Source organism: Hylobates moloch, unplaced genomic scaffold, assembly GCF_009828535.3.
Source record: "Hylobates moloch isolate HMO894 unplaced genomic scaffold, HMol_V3 SCAFFOLD_24, whole genome shotgun sequence".
In the NCBI taxonomy this organism is placed as follows: domain Eukaryota; kingdom Metazoa; phylum Chordata; class Mammalia; order Primates; family Hylobatidae; genus Hylobates; species Hylobates moloch.
The window spans coordinates 21,535,835-21,554,489 of record NW_026652299.1 but is presented as its reverse complement, the minus strand read 5'-3'; the positions used below and the strand labels follow the sequence as shown (position 1 = coordinate 21,554,489).

At 36.3% G+C, this 18,655-nt stretch overlaps 1 protein-coding gene across 3 annotated transcripts in view; it reads right to left on the bottom strand.

Annotated features, from left to right (window-relative positions):
* The window catches only part of DPP10 (dipeptidyl peptidase like 10), a 712,528-nt gene that overhangs the window by 115,084 nt on the left and 578,789 nt on the right, over window positions 1-18,655 (bottom strand). For all 3 annotated transcript variants that reach the window (XM_032146023.2, XM_058434272.1, XM_032146025.2), the window contains one exon: window positions 3,596-3,716. In XM_032146023.2, the coding sequence (XP_032001914.1) occupies window positions 3,596-3,716 (121 nt within the window). The remainder of the gene's footprint in view (window positions 1-3,595; window positions 3,717-18,655) is intronic.

The window sequence follows — 18,655 nt, the reverse complement described above, 5'->3', positions numbered from 1 at the left end:
CCCAAAATGTGTGCTGTGTCTTGGGGAACAGTGAAGGACATCCCCCTATAACAAGTAGAGTAGACTAGTGACTAAGCCCTGGCTTTAGGAACAAAAGACATACATTCAAATGTTGGCTTTCCCACTCATTAGCTCTAAGGCCATGTCTGAATCACTGATCCTCTCTGAGTCTTGGTTTCTTTTTTAAATTTTTTCTTCTGAGACAGGGTCTCCCTTCTGTTGCCCAGGCTGGAGTGCAGTGGCATGACCTCGGCTCTGCAACCTCCGACTCCCTGGTTCAAGCGATTTTCCTGCCTCAGCCTCCCGAGTATCTGGGATTACAGGTACGCACCACCACGCCCAGCTAATTTTTGTATTTATAGTAGAGACGGGGTTTCATCATGTTGGCCAGGTTGGTCTCAATCTCCTGACCTCATGATCCACCTGCCTTGGTCTCCCAAAATGCCGGGATTACAGGCATGAGCCACCACGCCCAGCCTTTTTTTGTATTTTTAGTAGAGACAGGATTTTGCCATATTGACCAGGCTGGTCTTGAACTCCTGGGCTCAAGGGATCTGCCCACCTCGCCGCCTCAAAGTGCTAGGCTTGCTGGCATGAACCACAGCACTGGGCACATCTTAGTTTCTTAGTAAATGATTAGATGCACAAACATTGTGATGATTAAATCACATACACGTACAGCATTTCCTAGTTATCTGCAACATAGGAGCACAAAGTATGGCAAAAACTATAATTTTTCTTTTCCCCTTTGGAATGTGTCAGACCTACAGCATCATCACAAAAGTTTGTAGTACCCATTTGTTCTGCTCTCCACAACCCCTACAGTTTACTCTCAGACCAAATACATAGATTTTTATTCTTTAGTTAAGAAAATTACCGTATTTGTCAGGAAACGGTCTCTAATTTCTCTCCTTAACATTTCCTTATAAATGTATGAAGCCTTTTCAATAGGACAGAGACCCAAGTCATCTTAATTCGGGATGGAGCAGCACAATAAGCATGATCTACATTGAGTATACCCTCAGTTGACTGAAAACTTCATCGACGTTACAGACCACCTTTTATCACCAAGGGAGCATGTCAGTACATGGTTCAATGCCCACATTGCTGCTAATCTAGTCTTCTCTTCCCTGAAACCCACTGATCCTCATTAATGCTTGCTCACTATGTCTGCCACCACTACTTACTAGTGACCCAAACCAGAAGACACAGAATCATCCTTGACTTCTTATCACTCACCCCATCTGCTTAGCCACTAAGACCTGTATATTTCATTGTCTCATCAATTTTAGAATCTTTCCTCCTTTTTACTGCTTTAACCCTAGTTCCATTGCTCATTATCTCTTGATAGAACATAGAAGAAGCCTTACAGCCACTCATCGTTTCTTTCCACAATTAGACCCCAGGTTCCCACTGTGGCAAAAACAATCTATTCATATGGAAGATCCAATCTTGTCACTCCCTTACTTGAAAAGTTCTATTAGCTTTCCTATTAAATGGTAGAAAAATAATTGAAATTCCAAATCATTGATAGAGGTCACTATCCCTTGGTTCTTGCTACCTTCCTTTATCTCAAATTTTATGGCCCAATTATATCAAGGAGACTTTGGTTCCCTAGGGACACACTTGTGGGTTTTTGCAAATTGTTACATCTGCTTAGATTTTTCCTTCCTAATTTCTTCTCATGAGTAACACTTGTTAACTGTTCAGGCTTGACTCAGATGCTCTCTCTCTTTCTCTCTCTCTCTCCCTCGTTTTAAGAAGTAAGGTTCTCACTCTGTTGCCTAAGCTGGAGTGCGGGGGCCTGGATCATAGCTCATTGCAGCCTTCAACTCCTGAGCTCAAGCAATCCTCTCTCATTAATAATCCTCTCTCTTCAGCTAGGAACACAGGTGCATGCCAACACATCTGGCTAATTTTTAAAAACTTTTTAGTAGAAAGGAGAACCTTGCTATGTTGCCTAGGCTGGTGTGGAACTCCTGGCTTTGAATAATTCTCCCACCTTGGCCTCCCACAACTCTGAGATTACAGGCTTGAGCTACTGTGGTTGGCCAGGGTTTCTCCTTTAGAAAAAATGCTTGCAAATCCCTAGAATGGTATCATTCCTTTGTTCTTCCATAGAATTCTGTGTTGATTAAGATTCAACTACTTACCACACTGCATTAACATGGTTTCTTCACCTGTCAGCGTGTCACACAGTACCAATAATATTTTGAAGAAAAAGGGCACGTCTTAGTCTCTGCACTTCAATTAGCTCCTGCTACCTAGACTGCCAGAACTAACCAGATTTTAAATGTGTTGTCCACCTGTTTATTAAATTCTAGGGGCCATCCCAGTCCCCTCCAGTAATTTATCTCTCTGAAAAAGAAGAGCCAGATTTAGATTCTGTGACTCTCAACCAATGAACCCTCCTTACCTGTGTATTTCTTTTTGTAATATATACTTTCACAGCATACTTATTGTTGATATTTTCGTGGAAGCTCTCACTGCTCTTCACAATAAATTGTAGCCTCTAAAAATCTTATTTGATGCTGGCATGTACACAGAAATCTATTATAGATATAAATATACATGTATACATATACATATAAATCTCGAGGGTTACAACGTCTCTTCTTTAATAAAATAGCTCCACCTAACAAAATATTTCACATAAATATACAGTTTATCAGAGCAGTACTTTTTGCTCCGTCTTTTATCCTAGCACCTACACACCTATCCGAAATGCAGTAGGCCTTCAATGATATCATTTGAGTGAAAGAATGAATGAACGAATAATTGGTCTAAATTATTCATTTTTCTTATAGAATTAAAAATATCAAATCTGAAGTAGAGAGATTACATTTGCAAATATTGCCCATGAAATAAAGTTCACTTTTTGAATGATTCATAGCTTTATAATTTATAATAAAGTAGACTTACTTTAAATCTTGACATATTTTGCCAAAATCAGCTGAAGCATCTGAAACATAGGTAATAAACTCATACTTTGAGTCTTCCCCAGGCAATCTATATCTAGAACTCAGCTGATAATTGGTACGTGATAAAAACTGGATAAATTTTCATCACCTGATTTATTTTTATATTCTCAGCTATTACTAAAATTTGATTCAATAGATATTGAAAATAACTCTTTATGTGGGTTTTATTTTGCTCCCTCTGCAATAGCTTATAAAGTGTGACAGAATGTCCCTAATGGAAATAACTAAAATCAGGTGGCTTTTTATGCATTTTTTTTTTTTTAGAAATGAAGGTTTCTGTTTCTTCTTTTCCAGAGAGTCAGAAAAAAGTTCAGCATCTAATTCCAAAATGACATAAGGTAACCATTTACTTTCATTAGTTGTCCTCACAAATAATATCTATCTAGCCCATATGTACATACATATACCAAACATGGAATCATGTAAGTAGATGTAAATCTCAACCACACAAAATATAAGCACATGCAAAGATATGAAAGCATGAAGGCAATTTTCAGAGAAAATGAGAAGAAATTGTACTGTAAGTATCACTCCGGAATGAATAGATTTTTTGGGTAGATTTTGTATAAAAATATGTCATTTGTTTCCTTTGAAACTAAATCTGATCAACTCACCTTCATACAACCAGTCAGCAATCCCATTAAAAATTATTTCTTCTTTTCCAGAAGATGTCAGTCGCAATGAACTGCTCTTTATATCAGGTTGATAGTAGATATTATTTTCAAAAATATAAATCTGGATCAGGAAACATGTGAAACAAACAAAAAAACCAACACGTTAGGATGCCTTTTGAAACTTTAATATTACAGAATGATCACTGAATAGCCATGTTGTATTATTTACAGGCTTCAAGTTGTTTTTATTCAAAGCATATGTTTTGGCCGGGCGCGGTGGCTCACGCTTATAATCCCAGCACTTTGGGAGGCCGAGGCGGGCGGATCACGAGGTCAGGAGATCGAGACCACAGTGAAACCCCGTCTCTACTAAAAATACAAAAAATTAGCCGGGCGTGGTGGCGGGCGCCTGTAGTCCCAGCTACTCGGAGAGGCTGAGGCAGGAGAATGGCGTGAAACCGGGAGGCGGAGCTTGCAGTGAGCCGAGATCGGGCCACTGCACTCCAGCCTGGGTGACAAAGCAAGACTCCGTCTCAAAAAAAAAAAAAAAAAAAGCATATGTTTTTATTGCTTTTAATTATTAATGGCTTTTTCTGTTTTATTGTATCAATATCAAGTTGTCATTTGGAAATTCCATGGCACTTGGTATTGATACTTTTAAATCCATATTTTTAGCAACAATATTTCAACTACTTAATAATCTCTCTCCATACCACAAAATTGGTTTGGCTTTAAGATAACATTTTGCATTCTCAAGAGACTGATAACTGTAACTATAAGCCATTTTAGTAAAACCAACTGACTATTTGAAGAGCTTCAATTTGGGGTCTTTACTTTTACAAAAGTGCATTTGGTGATCAATAAAATAATCTCTACATAATCTCTCTGATTCTATCTAGCTCAGCTCACAGATTCACTGATGGTAGAAATGATAATAAAATTCCTTTGAATTGGTAAGTGGAACACAGCTTCCAGTGCACCAGTCTTGGCAACTCTTTTGTAAATAGTACGGCAATAATGATAACCTTGTAACTGAGAGTTCCAGAAAGAGTTTTAATTTGAACATAGCACAGTCTGCCAAAATAATATCAACAACAGCCCTAACAACAGGAACAACAGTGCAAACTAAACAATGTCAGATTGTGCCTATGATATAGATAATTCAGGATAAAATTATTTATAATTCGCTTTACAATGTCTTGAATGCCAAATACTTGAAAGTGCTGACCCATGTGGTATTATAACCTTCCAGAGAACCATGTTTCTGTGGTTAGGGGAAGCAGAACATTGTCCAGGGCAAGACAAATTGCTGTTTAGATCAAACATTCTACTAAGAAGGTGAAAGATGGCATAGGACCCGTGTATCCTAGCATGCTATAGAATTAATACACAATAGCAAATAGAGAAAACACAAGAACTTCCAAAACAATTGTCTGAATAATTACGAGGCCCCAGGTTTTAAATCTTGGTGTGCACAGTGACAAGAGCAATTTTAATATCTAGAACATTTCATGGATATTCTGTTTTAATTCTGGTGATTTAACAAGCATTTACAGGTGGGTGTATTTAATTATTAATTCCACCACTAAAACAGGATCTTTTTTATAGCACAGGTGAGAATCTGAATATCAGAGTAAGAATTTAAAAATAAATAAAAACAATGAAAGGAGGGTACTGCAGGGTGCTTAAAAGCATGGGCTTTATAGCCAGGCAGCCTAAATTTAAAATCCTAATGACCTTGAGAGCATTCTTAACCTTTCTAAATCTCAGTCCTCTACTTTATAAAATGTGAATAAGGCTCACACATATCTTACAGATCTGTGGTGAAGAATAAATGAGATGATGAATGCAGAATAAATAACACATTGGGCTATTACTAAAAGCAGAGTGGACTGTACACAAGATAACCTGGTTCAGAATGTTAAGAGTTTTGGAGGCAACAAACTCGAAGTCAAAATGAAACCTCTACAGCTTTAGCTGATATGTAAATTATCCCAACGTTTTGTCTGGTAGAGTACACGTTATATTAGTTAAATATGTATTAGGAGCAGCAGCAGAATAGTAGCAGCAATAGTGGTAGTATTAATAGTAGGAAGGCAAGGGACATGGAGGAGGAGAGAGCTATTCACAAATGATATTTACTGTTTCCACCTCAGTTAGAAAGTTCTCAGGTGCGACAATGAAATAAGAAATAAGCTTATTACTAAAATTATGTGGATCACACTTAGGAAAAGTTTGAGAACTACCTCTCAGTTTCCCTGACACTGGATAGAAGTTGGATTTAATGACTTTCATGACCCCTGATAACTGAGAAAAAAATATGAACTTTGTTCTAGCCAACTAAAGCATAAGCTTTACACCTTTCGAATACTACATCCTCTTGCTTTTCACAAACAGTATACAATGCAGGTGCACAATGTTTTCCTTACTTGGAGGAAATTCCTTTCCTGTACCTGAAACTTCTAGTAGGACTTGTGAGTCATAACAGCACAGATCATGCACACCTGGACTACTCAGCACATGTTGCTCTTATTAGGAGTGGAGGTGACCTCACCCAAAGTAATATGGTTCTAAATTCTCAGCTTTCTGAAGGGAATAAATCTAAGTCAAAATAATTAATAAAACCTCCAAGACTTCAACAGATGTAAAAATTATCCAAAACTATTGACCAGTAATTACACTTATATTTGACAGATTGGATACTCAGAATCCATATGAAACTGACATCTGCTTCAATGTAGAAGAACAAGCAATATGGAATCAGAATTTTAATGCCATGCCACTAAAAGCTGTAATACGAGAAAATGTCCATAAGATGTTATCTTCAGTGGATAAAAAATAATTAGTTATCTTCATGAAAGTGTGCATTTTTAATATCCTAAAATCCCTTTTCAATTATCAAAGTTTATCCTTGAGTTGTATTTGTTTCAAACAATAATTGAAAACTCTAACCACCAGTAACAATTTGAGAGCTGCAAGTATCCCAGGTACTGTCTGAGCACTCTGATGAAATTAAACTGGACCCAAAGGACAATCATCAAGGGCTGCATTTAGATTTAAATCACAATGAAAATATGATACACACTCATGCTATTTATCCTAATGTTATTGATTAAACTGTCATAATGTTTTATACTATTATTTTCTTCAGTGAGTCGCCTGATATGGTTTAGATCTATGTCCCTGCCAAATCTCATTTTGAGATGTAATCGCTAGTGTTGGAGATGAGGCCTGGTGGGAGGTGTTTAGGTCATGGGCATGCATCCCTCACAGCTGGGTGCCGTCCTCATAATATGAGTGGGTTCATGTGAGATCTGGCTGTTTGAAAGTGTGTGGCATCCCACCACCTCACTCTGTCTTACTGCTTCTCTAGCCATGTGATATTCCTGCTCCTGCTTCACCTTCTGCCATGAGTAAACAGCAATGAGGCCTCCCCAGAAGCTGAGCAGATGTGTATGCCATGCTTGCACAACCTGCAGAAACTTGAATCACTTAAACCTCTTTTCTTTATAAATTACCCAGTCTCAGGTGTTTCTCTATAACAATGCAAGAACAAACACAACACCTAAGCAGCATAAAATAAAAAGGGAAAGCTATTTGACCAGTTAACTCTTCAATTTGCAGAGCCAGCCAACTTCCCAGTTTTTCAAAATCAATAGTCTTACTCTACCCATAAAATAATTCAAAATGGGTGAAGTCACCATAAAAATAATAGAAGAACAATTGAAATACTATGTGCTGCATTATGTCAAGTTAGGAAATACGTAATAAATGTTTCAAGGAATATTCGAATCAATGTGTTAGTCAATGTTGCTCATTAACAAATGATTGGACCCAATATACATGACGGCTGGGCAGAAGTCTCTAAGAGTCAATTCTTAATTTGCCACCTTCTCTCCTGCCACAACTACCAGCAAATTCACCAGATGCTGGACACCTAGCAGCCTGGATTTCTGGGTGAAGAGCCATTAGGCAGATTCTCTCCACACTGACATACAACTTGTGATGAACATGTGGCAAGAAATGAAAATTTGATATTAAAGGTTATGAAGATCTTGAGGTTGAATGCAATTACAATGTAAATTAGCTTACCATGAGTGATTCAACCTGTGACAATGGCTGATACAAACTTATAATACCAGCACTCTCACAAAATTTTAGCCATCTTAAAAGAAAATAAAAACACAAAAGATCATAATTAAACATTAGACCTGTTTTAGCTGAAATATTACTGAAACGCTATTCTGCCTTCACTGATTTGAGTAATTTTCATGACAATTTTAAATTTGAAAATGGTGAATCATTCAAAAGTCTCCATGCATTATAATGGTTTGGAAAGTTCTGCAAAGTTACAGTGGAGTTGGGATAGTATTTGCATTCATTCTACCATGGCTTGCTTTCTGGGAAATAAAATTGTAATTAAGAAAGTATCCCAGATAATGCCTACTGGTGGCAGGGATGCAGTGAAAACTGTCCTTTTCTAATTTAGTTGTAAAATTATAATGTGTTATGGTGATCTGGGAATATAAAATGGCAATTGCAAACAAAACATATTCCATCTCACCAGCAATCCTAAACCTGGGACTTTTTTTTTTTTAAAGAAATACACCAACCTGTAGAGAACAATGAGCAGTGATGTTTATTTCAGCCAAAAGAAGAGCCAAAGTGAAAACTCATAGTAGTTGTCAAAGAGTCAAGATGAAAACTCATCATAATTGAATGCCTGGATGGATTACTATTCATCCACACCATATAATAACATTCACGACTTGAAGAGAATAAATTTGTGCTTGGAAAAGAATAAAGTTGACTTGGAAAAATTCCACTGAGATCTCGTCAAGTGACAAAAGCAAGACAGAAAACCAAAGAAAAACAAAAACAACAAAGAATTCAATGTGAGCCCTTCTTTATACACCAGACAATGACAATACTAACATAAATTTATACTATCAGTAATCTCACCGACACATACACATTGGAGGTTGTCTGTTGGTACTCAGCCCTGCTCCTGCCCCTGTATGTTTTTTTATTACTGGGGGTGGTTAGAAAGCCTGAAATTTACATTTCTAAGACTTCTTTTCAAAATAGTCTTCTCAGCTTCTTTGCTAGTTGACTTCTAGTTACTTTCCGCAAAAAAAAGGAGAGCGCCACCAGTCAGAAACTGGAAGCATCTGGCAGTGGCTCTGGCACACCAGCTTCAGCAATAGTACCTCAGTGGCAGTGGTCATGGGAGTGTAAGCTCCGGGGTCCTGCCTTGATAATGGCAACATGTGTTTATGGGTTCTGCATATCACCACTTCGGCCCCTCCAGCCTTTACAACTTTGTTTGTAACAATTATCTGTATTAAATCTCTTCTCTCTGAACCACTAGAGTAGTATCTGTTTTCCCATTTGGAAAACTTTACTGAAACAGTACAAAAATGTATGAATATAGTTGCTTGTACATTATAGCCATGCACTGCATTACAATGTTTTGGTCAGTAACAGACCACGTACATGAGGGTGGTCAATGAGATTTTAATACTCTATTTTTGCTGTGTCTTTTCTACGTGTCTATATGTTTGATACAAAGATACATACCATTGTGTTGCAGTTGCCCAAAATATTCAGTACAGTAACATGATTCAGAGGTTTGTAGCTTAGGACCAATAAACTGTACCATATAGCCTATTCGTTGTAAGCTATACAAAATAGGTGTGTATAGATAATACCCTCTGATGTTTGCACAATGACAAAATTGCCCAGCAACACATTTCTCAGAACATATCCCCATCAAGTGATATATGACTGTATTTTACAAATACATAAAAGCATGGGGAGACTATGGAAGGATCTGTGTTTGCTTTTAATATGGGTGGATGTACAGTGGGGCACAGAAGTGGAAAGCAGGTAGTCAAACAGAAAGGGCTAGGAAAATATTTTAAAGACTTAAAAAAACTGTGTGGTAAGAACACAACATGAAATCTACCCTCTTAAATTTGTAAGCATACAATGCATTATCATTGACTGTAGGTATAATGTTGTCCAGCTGATCTCTAGAGCTTACTAATCTCACTTGATTCAAATTCTGCGCCTGTTGATTAGTAACTTCCCATTTTCCCTTCTCCCTCAGCCCCTTGCAACCACCATTTCACTCTTAAATTCTATGTATTTGACTATTTTTGATTCCCCATAAAAGGGGAATCATGCAGTATTTGTCTTTCTGTGCCTGGCTTATTTCACTTAGCATAATGTCTTCAAGTTTCATCTATGTTGTTGCATATTGCACAATTTCCTTCTTTTTAAAGCCTGCATAGTATTCCATCGCATATATATAGCACATTATCCATTTATCTGTTGATGGACATTGAGACTGTTTCTACATCCTGGCTATTGTGAATAGTGCTGCAATGAACATAGGAGTGCTGATAACTCTTTGAGATTTCAATTTCAATTATTTCGAATAAATACCCAGAACTGGCACTGCTAGATCATAAGGCAGTTTTATTTTTAATTTGTTGAGGAACTTTCATGCTGTTTTCATATAGTACCTGGATTATTTTTCATACTGAACAGTGTATGAGAGTTCCAATTTCTCCACATTTTTACCAACACTTTTTTTTTTTTAATAGCTGTCTTGACAGGTGTGAGGCAATATCTCATTGTGGTTTTGATTTGCATTTCCCTGATGATTAGTCACTATATTTATTGTTGTACATGACTTATACAAGCTTATGTATGTAAATTATACATGTTTATTTATGAATAAAGTACCAACATTAATTTTTGTGATAATATACATATGATGATATGGTTGCTCTAAAGGTTAAGTTTGTACAAAACCGTAGGGCAGCTTGAATGCTAGATCACATAGTTTGAATCCACTTTTTTCAGTTATTGACAAATGTAAGTTTGTTATGACCCAAGAGTGTTTAATCAGCTTTAGGAAAATATTGGGGAAAATAATTGGTGATAGTTACAGAATAGGTGATGGACATGGGAGACTGCTGGCAGAAGAATGATTCAGATATCCTGCCTAATAAGAATTATAATTGGCAAAATGGAGTCATGATTCCTAACATATGTCTTAAATGTATATACCTAAAATGTTTGTGAATTTCAATGCCAATGTTTTAGTATCTCCCACTTGAATCCTAAGCTTCATCTTCCAGAGTCAATCACTGCAGCTCTTTTTAGCACTGGTTGCATATCTTTCAAAGCCTATGAAGTTCTCACCTTCTTTCCTGCCTAATAGAACTTGAACATTCCAGCAACCATATCCTCAGCTCCTTTTGGCTCCCAGCCCACCACCCATATTTCAGCCTTACCATGGCCCCTGACAAAACACTGGCTTCAAAATTTATCTGGAACCTTAGACCTTTTGTTTTATGAGGTAAGAATTTGATTTCATTTAATTTTTTAGTCATGCCAGTTTATCAATGTCTTTAAGAACACATCTTAGAATAAACTAAATATTTGTCTTTAAACTTGATATAATATTGTTTGGGAAATAAATGAGACACATGGAAATTCTTCAGTGAAATAAAATCACTATTAGGTTTCTGTTTCACATAGAAACCTCCAGCATGCTATATTTTATTTCAATAAATAAAAAAGTATTATCATATAGACCATATTAAAACATGTAAGTACATTTACAGTTATTTTTTATCAGAGAAAGGTATTGTAAGAATAAGACACTTTGAATTCCATCATGTACATAAGATGTTGCAAAACCTTTATAATTGTTTAATAAATATAAATTTTTGAAGTATTTAAGACATATTTTTAAATGGATCATTGAATATTGAAGAAAAGTTTCCTCCTCTAAGCAATATGCCCCATTTTAGTCTAGAAGCCATTTGGAGGAATTACTCTTTAAAATCTTGATGTATAAATTGATAAATGAAAAGTGCTTATTTTGATTTATGTCACTTACATTCTTTTGGTAGTATGAGTGAATATAAGCAAACACACACACAAAATATTTTGGTATTATAATTAGAATGGCAAACATGAAAAGAGAGCCACTAATAAGTACTGTCAAGGATGTGAAGCAATTGGAACTCTCATGCACTGCTGGTGGGAGAATAAATTGGTACAATCAATTTGTCAATCCTTTTAATGGTTCTTACCAAAGCAGGGCAGAGGTCTGACTCAGCAACTCCACTCTAAGGTATATACCTAACAGAAACTTATATGGGTAGATAGATAGATTTCTGTATCTGTGCTTTCTGTATCCAAAGACACATACAAAAATGTTCTTGGTAATGCTATTTGTCATAGCCAATAACGATGTTACAAATCAGGATAATGATCATCCTTGTGGGTAAATATTTACTGGTGGGTGTCAGAATAGAGGTTTTTCAATTGTGTGAACAATGTTCTGTTTCTGCACTTGGCACCATGTACATGGAAGTGTTCATGAGGATCAGTTCTGTATATTTTGTTGCATGCACACTAATATAAACTTAAAGCAAAAGGAAAAATGTTATATAGAATATATATTAGCATTTATACTTCATTAAGAATATTACCATAAAGACTTTTATCAAAATTTACTGAAAGCTATAATGCAGAATTCAACTTTACTTTTTATAAAATTCTGTTTCCGTAATTTGTCAGTATACAATAAATTCTGTGTGTCCATTTATATAATGCAAAGCAAAGCTATGAGCACAAGTTAAACAGTTTGATTACCTCTGACATTTTGGCCTTAAATAAATCTCTCTGTTGGTTATAAAGTACTGCTTTCATTTCTCTATGGGACCATCTCTGAGACATAGAACAACTCATTCAAATCACTCATGTCACCTTCGCATCAGTACCTGACATTCTAGAAATAGAATCACTATCAGGAAACTCTTATCCCTTGACATTTGCAATTATTCATATCAGGAAGCCCTTTCAAAGAGTTCTTATTTCTTAAAATCTTTTCAGCGCTTTATGCATTTTCAAAGAAATGAAATACGTCCCATTGTCTTAAATTCATAATTATGAAAGTCACTTACCAGTCCTAAAGGCTTATCTTTTAATCCTTGCTTTTTAGGAGATAAATGGATATCAGACAAAAATTAGCAAAAAGACCAACTCCAATAAATGGAATATCAGAAATATAATAACAGACTTTCTCTTGGCTATGTCAGTTCATAAAACTTATTTAGCATAAGAGAAGACCTTGTGATGAATAAACCATTTTGGTAATTGAAAACATTAAGAAAAATATTTACAGGCCCCAAGAAATAAACTGGAACCCACAGGAGACAAACAGTCATCAATATCATAACTGTTATTTAAAAATCCCTTATGTGTCGATTTATGCAGGTCAAAGTGCTAGAAGACGGTTTTATCTAGTCATTGCATATCCATTTTCTTCTCTACCCAACTTTCTCCTTTTTCACTTTTCCTTTACCACCCCATTGTCATGCCTTATTTTCCTTCCTCAAGCCCATTATCATAAAGCAAATACGTATCAGTTACCTCCTATGTGCTAGACCCTGTGCTGAGCCTTGAGGTTTACCGATTAAAAAAATACAAGATCTTATGTTCTAATGTGACTTTTCATTACAACCATACACAAATTAATACAGACATGGAGAATAAGGAAAAATAAAACCAATGGATGAGGGCATTAATTTAGGAGAAAATGTTACTGCCTAATATGACTGATTGCAATAGAACTCAAAATGGAAAATAAAAATAAAAGCACGATTTTTAGTAAAGAAAAAATACAGAAAAAAGAGATCTAAGAAATGTAGAGAGAGTCAATAGTGAATGAAATGACAACTATGTTATCCGCAAGATAACTTTTTTCATGGTTCTGTAGAAAAATGAAATTTCTATCAGAGAGACATGAGATCTCATCCTGGCAATGTCAATTGCTCTTTGGAATATTGGGCAATCGTGTTACTTCATCTCTCTGAGTCTGTTTTCTCATTTGTAAAGACATGATATTAATACTTCTCATGGCTGTCTACAGGTTTAAATAAACCAAAATCGGGTCATGGATATTGGTCAGTGTACCCGTACATAGATGTTTGATTTTTTTTTAATTACTGGAAGCTAGTAGTAAGTAATTTGCTACAAAAGATAAAAAATATACTTACAATTTAGAAAGAACCAGACATTTTTATCCAGTTACCCTGAAAATTAGTATATGCATTTAAAGATGGTAAATTAATGACCATGCACCCATTTTCTCTATTGTGGCTAGCTAGTATACATTTTTTTCCTCTTATTTGGCTACTCCACATCTGACTTCTCTTTCTATTTTGGGAGATCCTTGTATTATGTGAATATTGGTGGAAAGTACAACCCAGTCTTTAATCATAAGACAAAATCCAGATAAAATATCCTTAGGTCGCGCCCCCACCCAGGACCCTGAATTTTGAGATAGTAAAACTGTAATTGAAAAATCATTCACAAGAGCAACAGGAGACCCTCGGTATCCAGCAAGGGTGGTGTGGTGCATGCCCATTAATGTGGCTTCCAGTTGCAGCATCCTAATCAGATTTTCCTGAACACATTCCTATGTTCAAAAATGTGTGGGCCCTCCTAACGCCTGTTCATTTTCCAGTCCTGAAATTCCAACTTTCTCTTTGATTCTGAGAACTTATAGATATATATACATACATATATATATATTTTTGAGAGCTAACATTCTTTGGTTGCTTCTAAGCACTCACAAAAACCTAAGAAGTGGTTACAATTATCCTTTACAGATGAGGAAACTGAGGACAAAGACATTAAGTAACTTGCCCAAGTTTACACAGCTGGTAGGTAATGGTGAAACTCAACACAAATACAGGCAGCCTGGCTCCAAAGCCTGTCCTCTTATTTATTTATTTATTTATTTTATTTTTTTTAAATTATACTTTAAGTTTTAGGGTACATGTGCACAATGTGCAGGTTAGTTACACATGTATACATGTGCCATGTTGGTGTGCTGCACCCAGTAATATTTTTAATGAATTCATTTTCTCTTGAAGTAAGCCTGAGTCTATTTCTGTTGCTTACTACCAGGCATCCTAATAATTGGAAAGTGACATGCAACAGTTTAACCTTCAAAGCCTCGATGTTAAGAAAGTCCGTCACTGTCATTTCTGTTGGTAGTGAGCCGAATTAACTACTCTTTCTTCCCAGGTAGGTGTCCCTCCCTCTCATTCATCCAAAGATTAACAAAAGGGATCCTGCATGTGCATTTCAGCCTCTGACGTTAAAATAATTTGTTTTTACATTTGTATTGTAACTCTTTGTATTTCAAATGGGGATTCCCAAATTTTTATAAAAGATTCCATAAAGAAGAATGAGGGACACTAGAAGAAATTCTCATATGCTTATCAATGGGTTTGTGCCTAATGGTTTTCCAGTTTATGGGCATGCTGATAAGAAAACAAATTGAAAAATGCAGAAGGTGGAACTAGGCTTGGTTATCTCCCACGCACATTTTTCCCACAGCTTGACTTTTTATACTACTTCATAAAATTTCAAGGCATCTTTGGCCACAAATGAATAAATATTGTTTGTTTGTTTGTCTGTTTTTGCAATACAGAAACATCCAACTGTTTTTTTTACTATATTCTTCAAACACAATGTATACCAGTAAAATAATCATAGAAAAGCGAACTTGGTTCCAAAATGCCCATGTCCAGAATTAATTTATTCCTGTTAGTATTCTTATGAACTTAAATTTAATTGAACCCATGATGACTGAGGATGAGAATCACTTAAATTCAAGCCTAACTTAGGATCTGCAATAAAAAGCAGTTAGAATACTTCCCTGAATCTTTTTCTCCCTATGAGATTCTACAGAATTGGCTATCCCTTGAACTTCAGTTAATCTGTCTGTTACAATGGGATACAACTACATACTACCTATGATGTATACATAACTACATCACAATATACCCTAATAACTTTTAATTTGGGGGTGAAAAGCATGTCAAAAGGTATTCAACAGAGTAATTCCTAATTCTCAGTAATTCATGTTGGGTTGTTTGCAATAAATTATTCCCTGTTTTTCCCCTCTTCAGTTCTAACTGCATTTTCCAATATAACAAAACAGAAACTGTCTGTTAGTGTTTTCATTGATATTGTCCAATTCAATGACAACAACAATATTGTATGACTACACGTTCCACAAAGAAGAAAAATCAAATTCTTCAGGCTGAAATTACCAGCAAAGTATATGGTTTAGAATTGATCTCTTAATCCACTTAAAAGGCAGCTTCTGCCTTAGTGAACCGCATTCATTTGCCATTGCATAAATATGGATCAATGTCTGTATTTGTATTATTTGCTTGTTCATTGGAGAAGACATTGATACATAAAACAGAAAAGATACCTTGGTCAGAACAGCTAGGTAGCCTTCCTGGAAAAATAGCATTTTTGTCAAATGTTAATGCCAAATGATATTGTAAGTTTCATATCATTTAAAGAAACATGTAAATATATATTTGCTATTTGGGAGAAATAGTTTTAAAATGTATTAATAAAGAAAATGTAAAGATAAAAGAAAAAAGAAAAGTGTGCATGTGTACAATTGTGTGGGTATGCACGGAGACATGATGATTATACAGTTCACTCATTCCTATACAGTTTCACTGCAATCCTAATGTGTCTGTGAAACAATAGCGACTAAGTCACAGCCCTTGGTGCTGAACAATTCTCAATTTAACATGAGAAGGATAAGGAAGAGCTAATAAATTACCAAATATGGTATGGTATGTTTATAATATAGTGAAGCATAAAGTGTTATTGGAATCTGAGGGAAGGTCATGAAACAGTCTGAATCTGGTTGAGAGATGGGAGGGTCAAAAAAAGCCTTCAGATGAGCCATGGTATTTTAGCTGGGCCAACAAGTTCCAGTAGATTTTTCTTTTTCTTTTTTTTTTTTTTTTTTTTTGAGACGGAGTTTTGCTCTTGTTGCCCAGGCTGGAGTGCATTGGCGTGATCTTGGCTCACTGCAACCTCCGCCTCCTGGGTTCAAGTGATTCTCCTGCCTCAGCCTCCTAAGTAGCTGGGATTACAGGCATATGCCACCACGCCCAGCTAATTTTGTGTTTTTAGTAGGGTCAGGCTGGCTTGAATCCTGACCTCAGGTGATCCACCTCGGCCTCCAAATCTTGGGATGACCACTGAGCCGGTTTTTATAATTTTTTCTGTCTCCCAGGCTGGAGTGTGGTGGTGCGATCTTGCCTCACTCCTACTTCTGCCTCCCAGGTCAAGTGGTTCTCCAGCCTCAGCATCCCAAGTAGCTGGGACTACAGGTGCCCGTCGCCATGCCTGGATAATTTTTGTATATTTTTAGTAGAAACGGAGTTTCACCATCTTGGCCAGGCTCATCTTGAACTCCTGACCTCGTCGTGATCCACCTGCCTTGGCCTCCCAAAGTGTTGGGATTATAGGCTTGAGCCAAGGCGCCCATCCAGTAGATTTTTCTAAGCAGAGAAAGGGCTATTCCAAGTAGAGAAACTAGTATGAGAAAAGGCAGATCAAGATGACACATGTTGAAAATACTGTGTATAGAAAGAATCCAAAGGAAAGAAAGGCAAATGTTAAGGCAAAGACATGTATGCTAGAGAAAGAGTGGGGTCAAGATACAAATGTAAAAGAATTATTGGAGAACAAGAGAGGTGTAGGGAAAATGCAAGGAGATAAGAGGGAGACACTTTCTTAAAAATTATTCACTGTTTACTTTGATTATTCTGAATAGTTCCACCTAAAAACTGGCTAGTACAATACTGGTCCAATTTTGGAGATACAATGATGGATAAAGAGTCAAGACATTTAAAAATCATGATCCTAAGATCTTTTGTTTTATTTTTAATTAATCTGGAAATTATTTTCTTTGCATTCTGCTCTAGTGGAAAAGCAGTAAGTGAATAGGATAGCAACAATCTCAACATTACTGTAATATAACCATTAAGGTAAAAGGATATCTCAAACTGAACCTCCAAACACCTTTCCCATATAAGTCTCCTACAGGTATTAATACAGTAAACAAACAACATGTGCTCAGTGAAAATGGACTGTTTTTCACATCAGCCTTTGGTGGAAGGTGGGTGTGGTTCTGTGTGATACTTTAATATTAGAATAGACTAACCTGAAATGAATAGAAGCAGAAAAGCAGATGTTTAGACAGGTAGACTTTACAGGAAAGTCCAAATTCAGTCTTCAGTGATGACTCTGCATCATAACTCTTGAAAAGATTTAACATGATTGAGGAGAAAATGAGCAGTGGACTTCTGGGGCAGGTGTCACCAGTGCATAAAGATTCTGGCTTTATAAATGGATGATGGGATAAGAAGAGATTAAAAGAGATGATGGTTTGACATGAACTAACTTTCATAAAAGTCTCTCTGAAGAGACTTTTGCAATTCCTGAGAATGTAAAAGTAATTCAAAGAGGGGAAAAAGGAGGAGGAAGACAAAAAGGAGGATAATGAGAATTGAGGAAGTGTACCCAGATTCTAAGTTATTTGCTCAGTCTCTCAGGCTGCAGTGCAAGTCTCCTGTCCAGAATCCTTCATCACATACTTCAAGAAACATGATACTTTGTAATAGCATTTATTTTAGAACAAGGAGCTTCAATGAATCCCATCATCACAGCAACTAAGTCTCCGACACCAGGCTTAGTGACCCCCTTCCTCACACAGACAATATCACATAAATCTTTCATGCCATGTATTCCTGTTCACATCAGTCATCCCCAGATTGTAAGCCTGTTGCCACTAAAAATTGATCTTCCATCAATTTATCATTCCCATAACAATGTTCAATAATCCCTGGCTTTTTATCCATTCAGCATTCCAAAACCTTTAACTCTACATTCTAAAACTGTCACTCCATAACCAACCAACTTACCTCTACTCTCAATGCAATCTCTTCTGAGCGTTCTTTCTTCTTTGCCATAACTGACATCTAGGTCTTCCTTGATGACTCAGTTTCCCAGCTGCCCTCTCTCATGACTGCTGCTTATTAACTCACACCTCAAGATGCTCATTGCTACCTATTGTTTTTTTAATTTTTTTTATTTTATTTTTTTACATCAAAACGTTTCTACTTCTTCATAAAAAAAAAT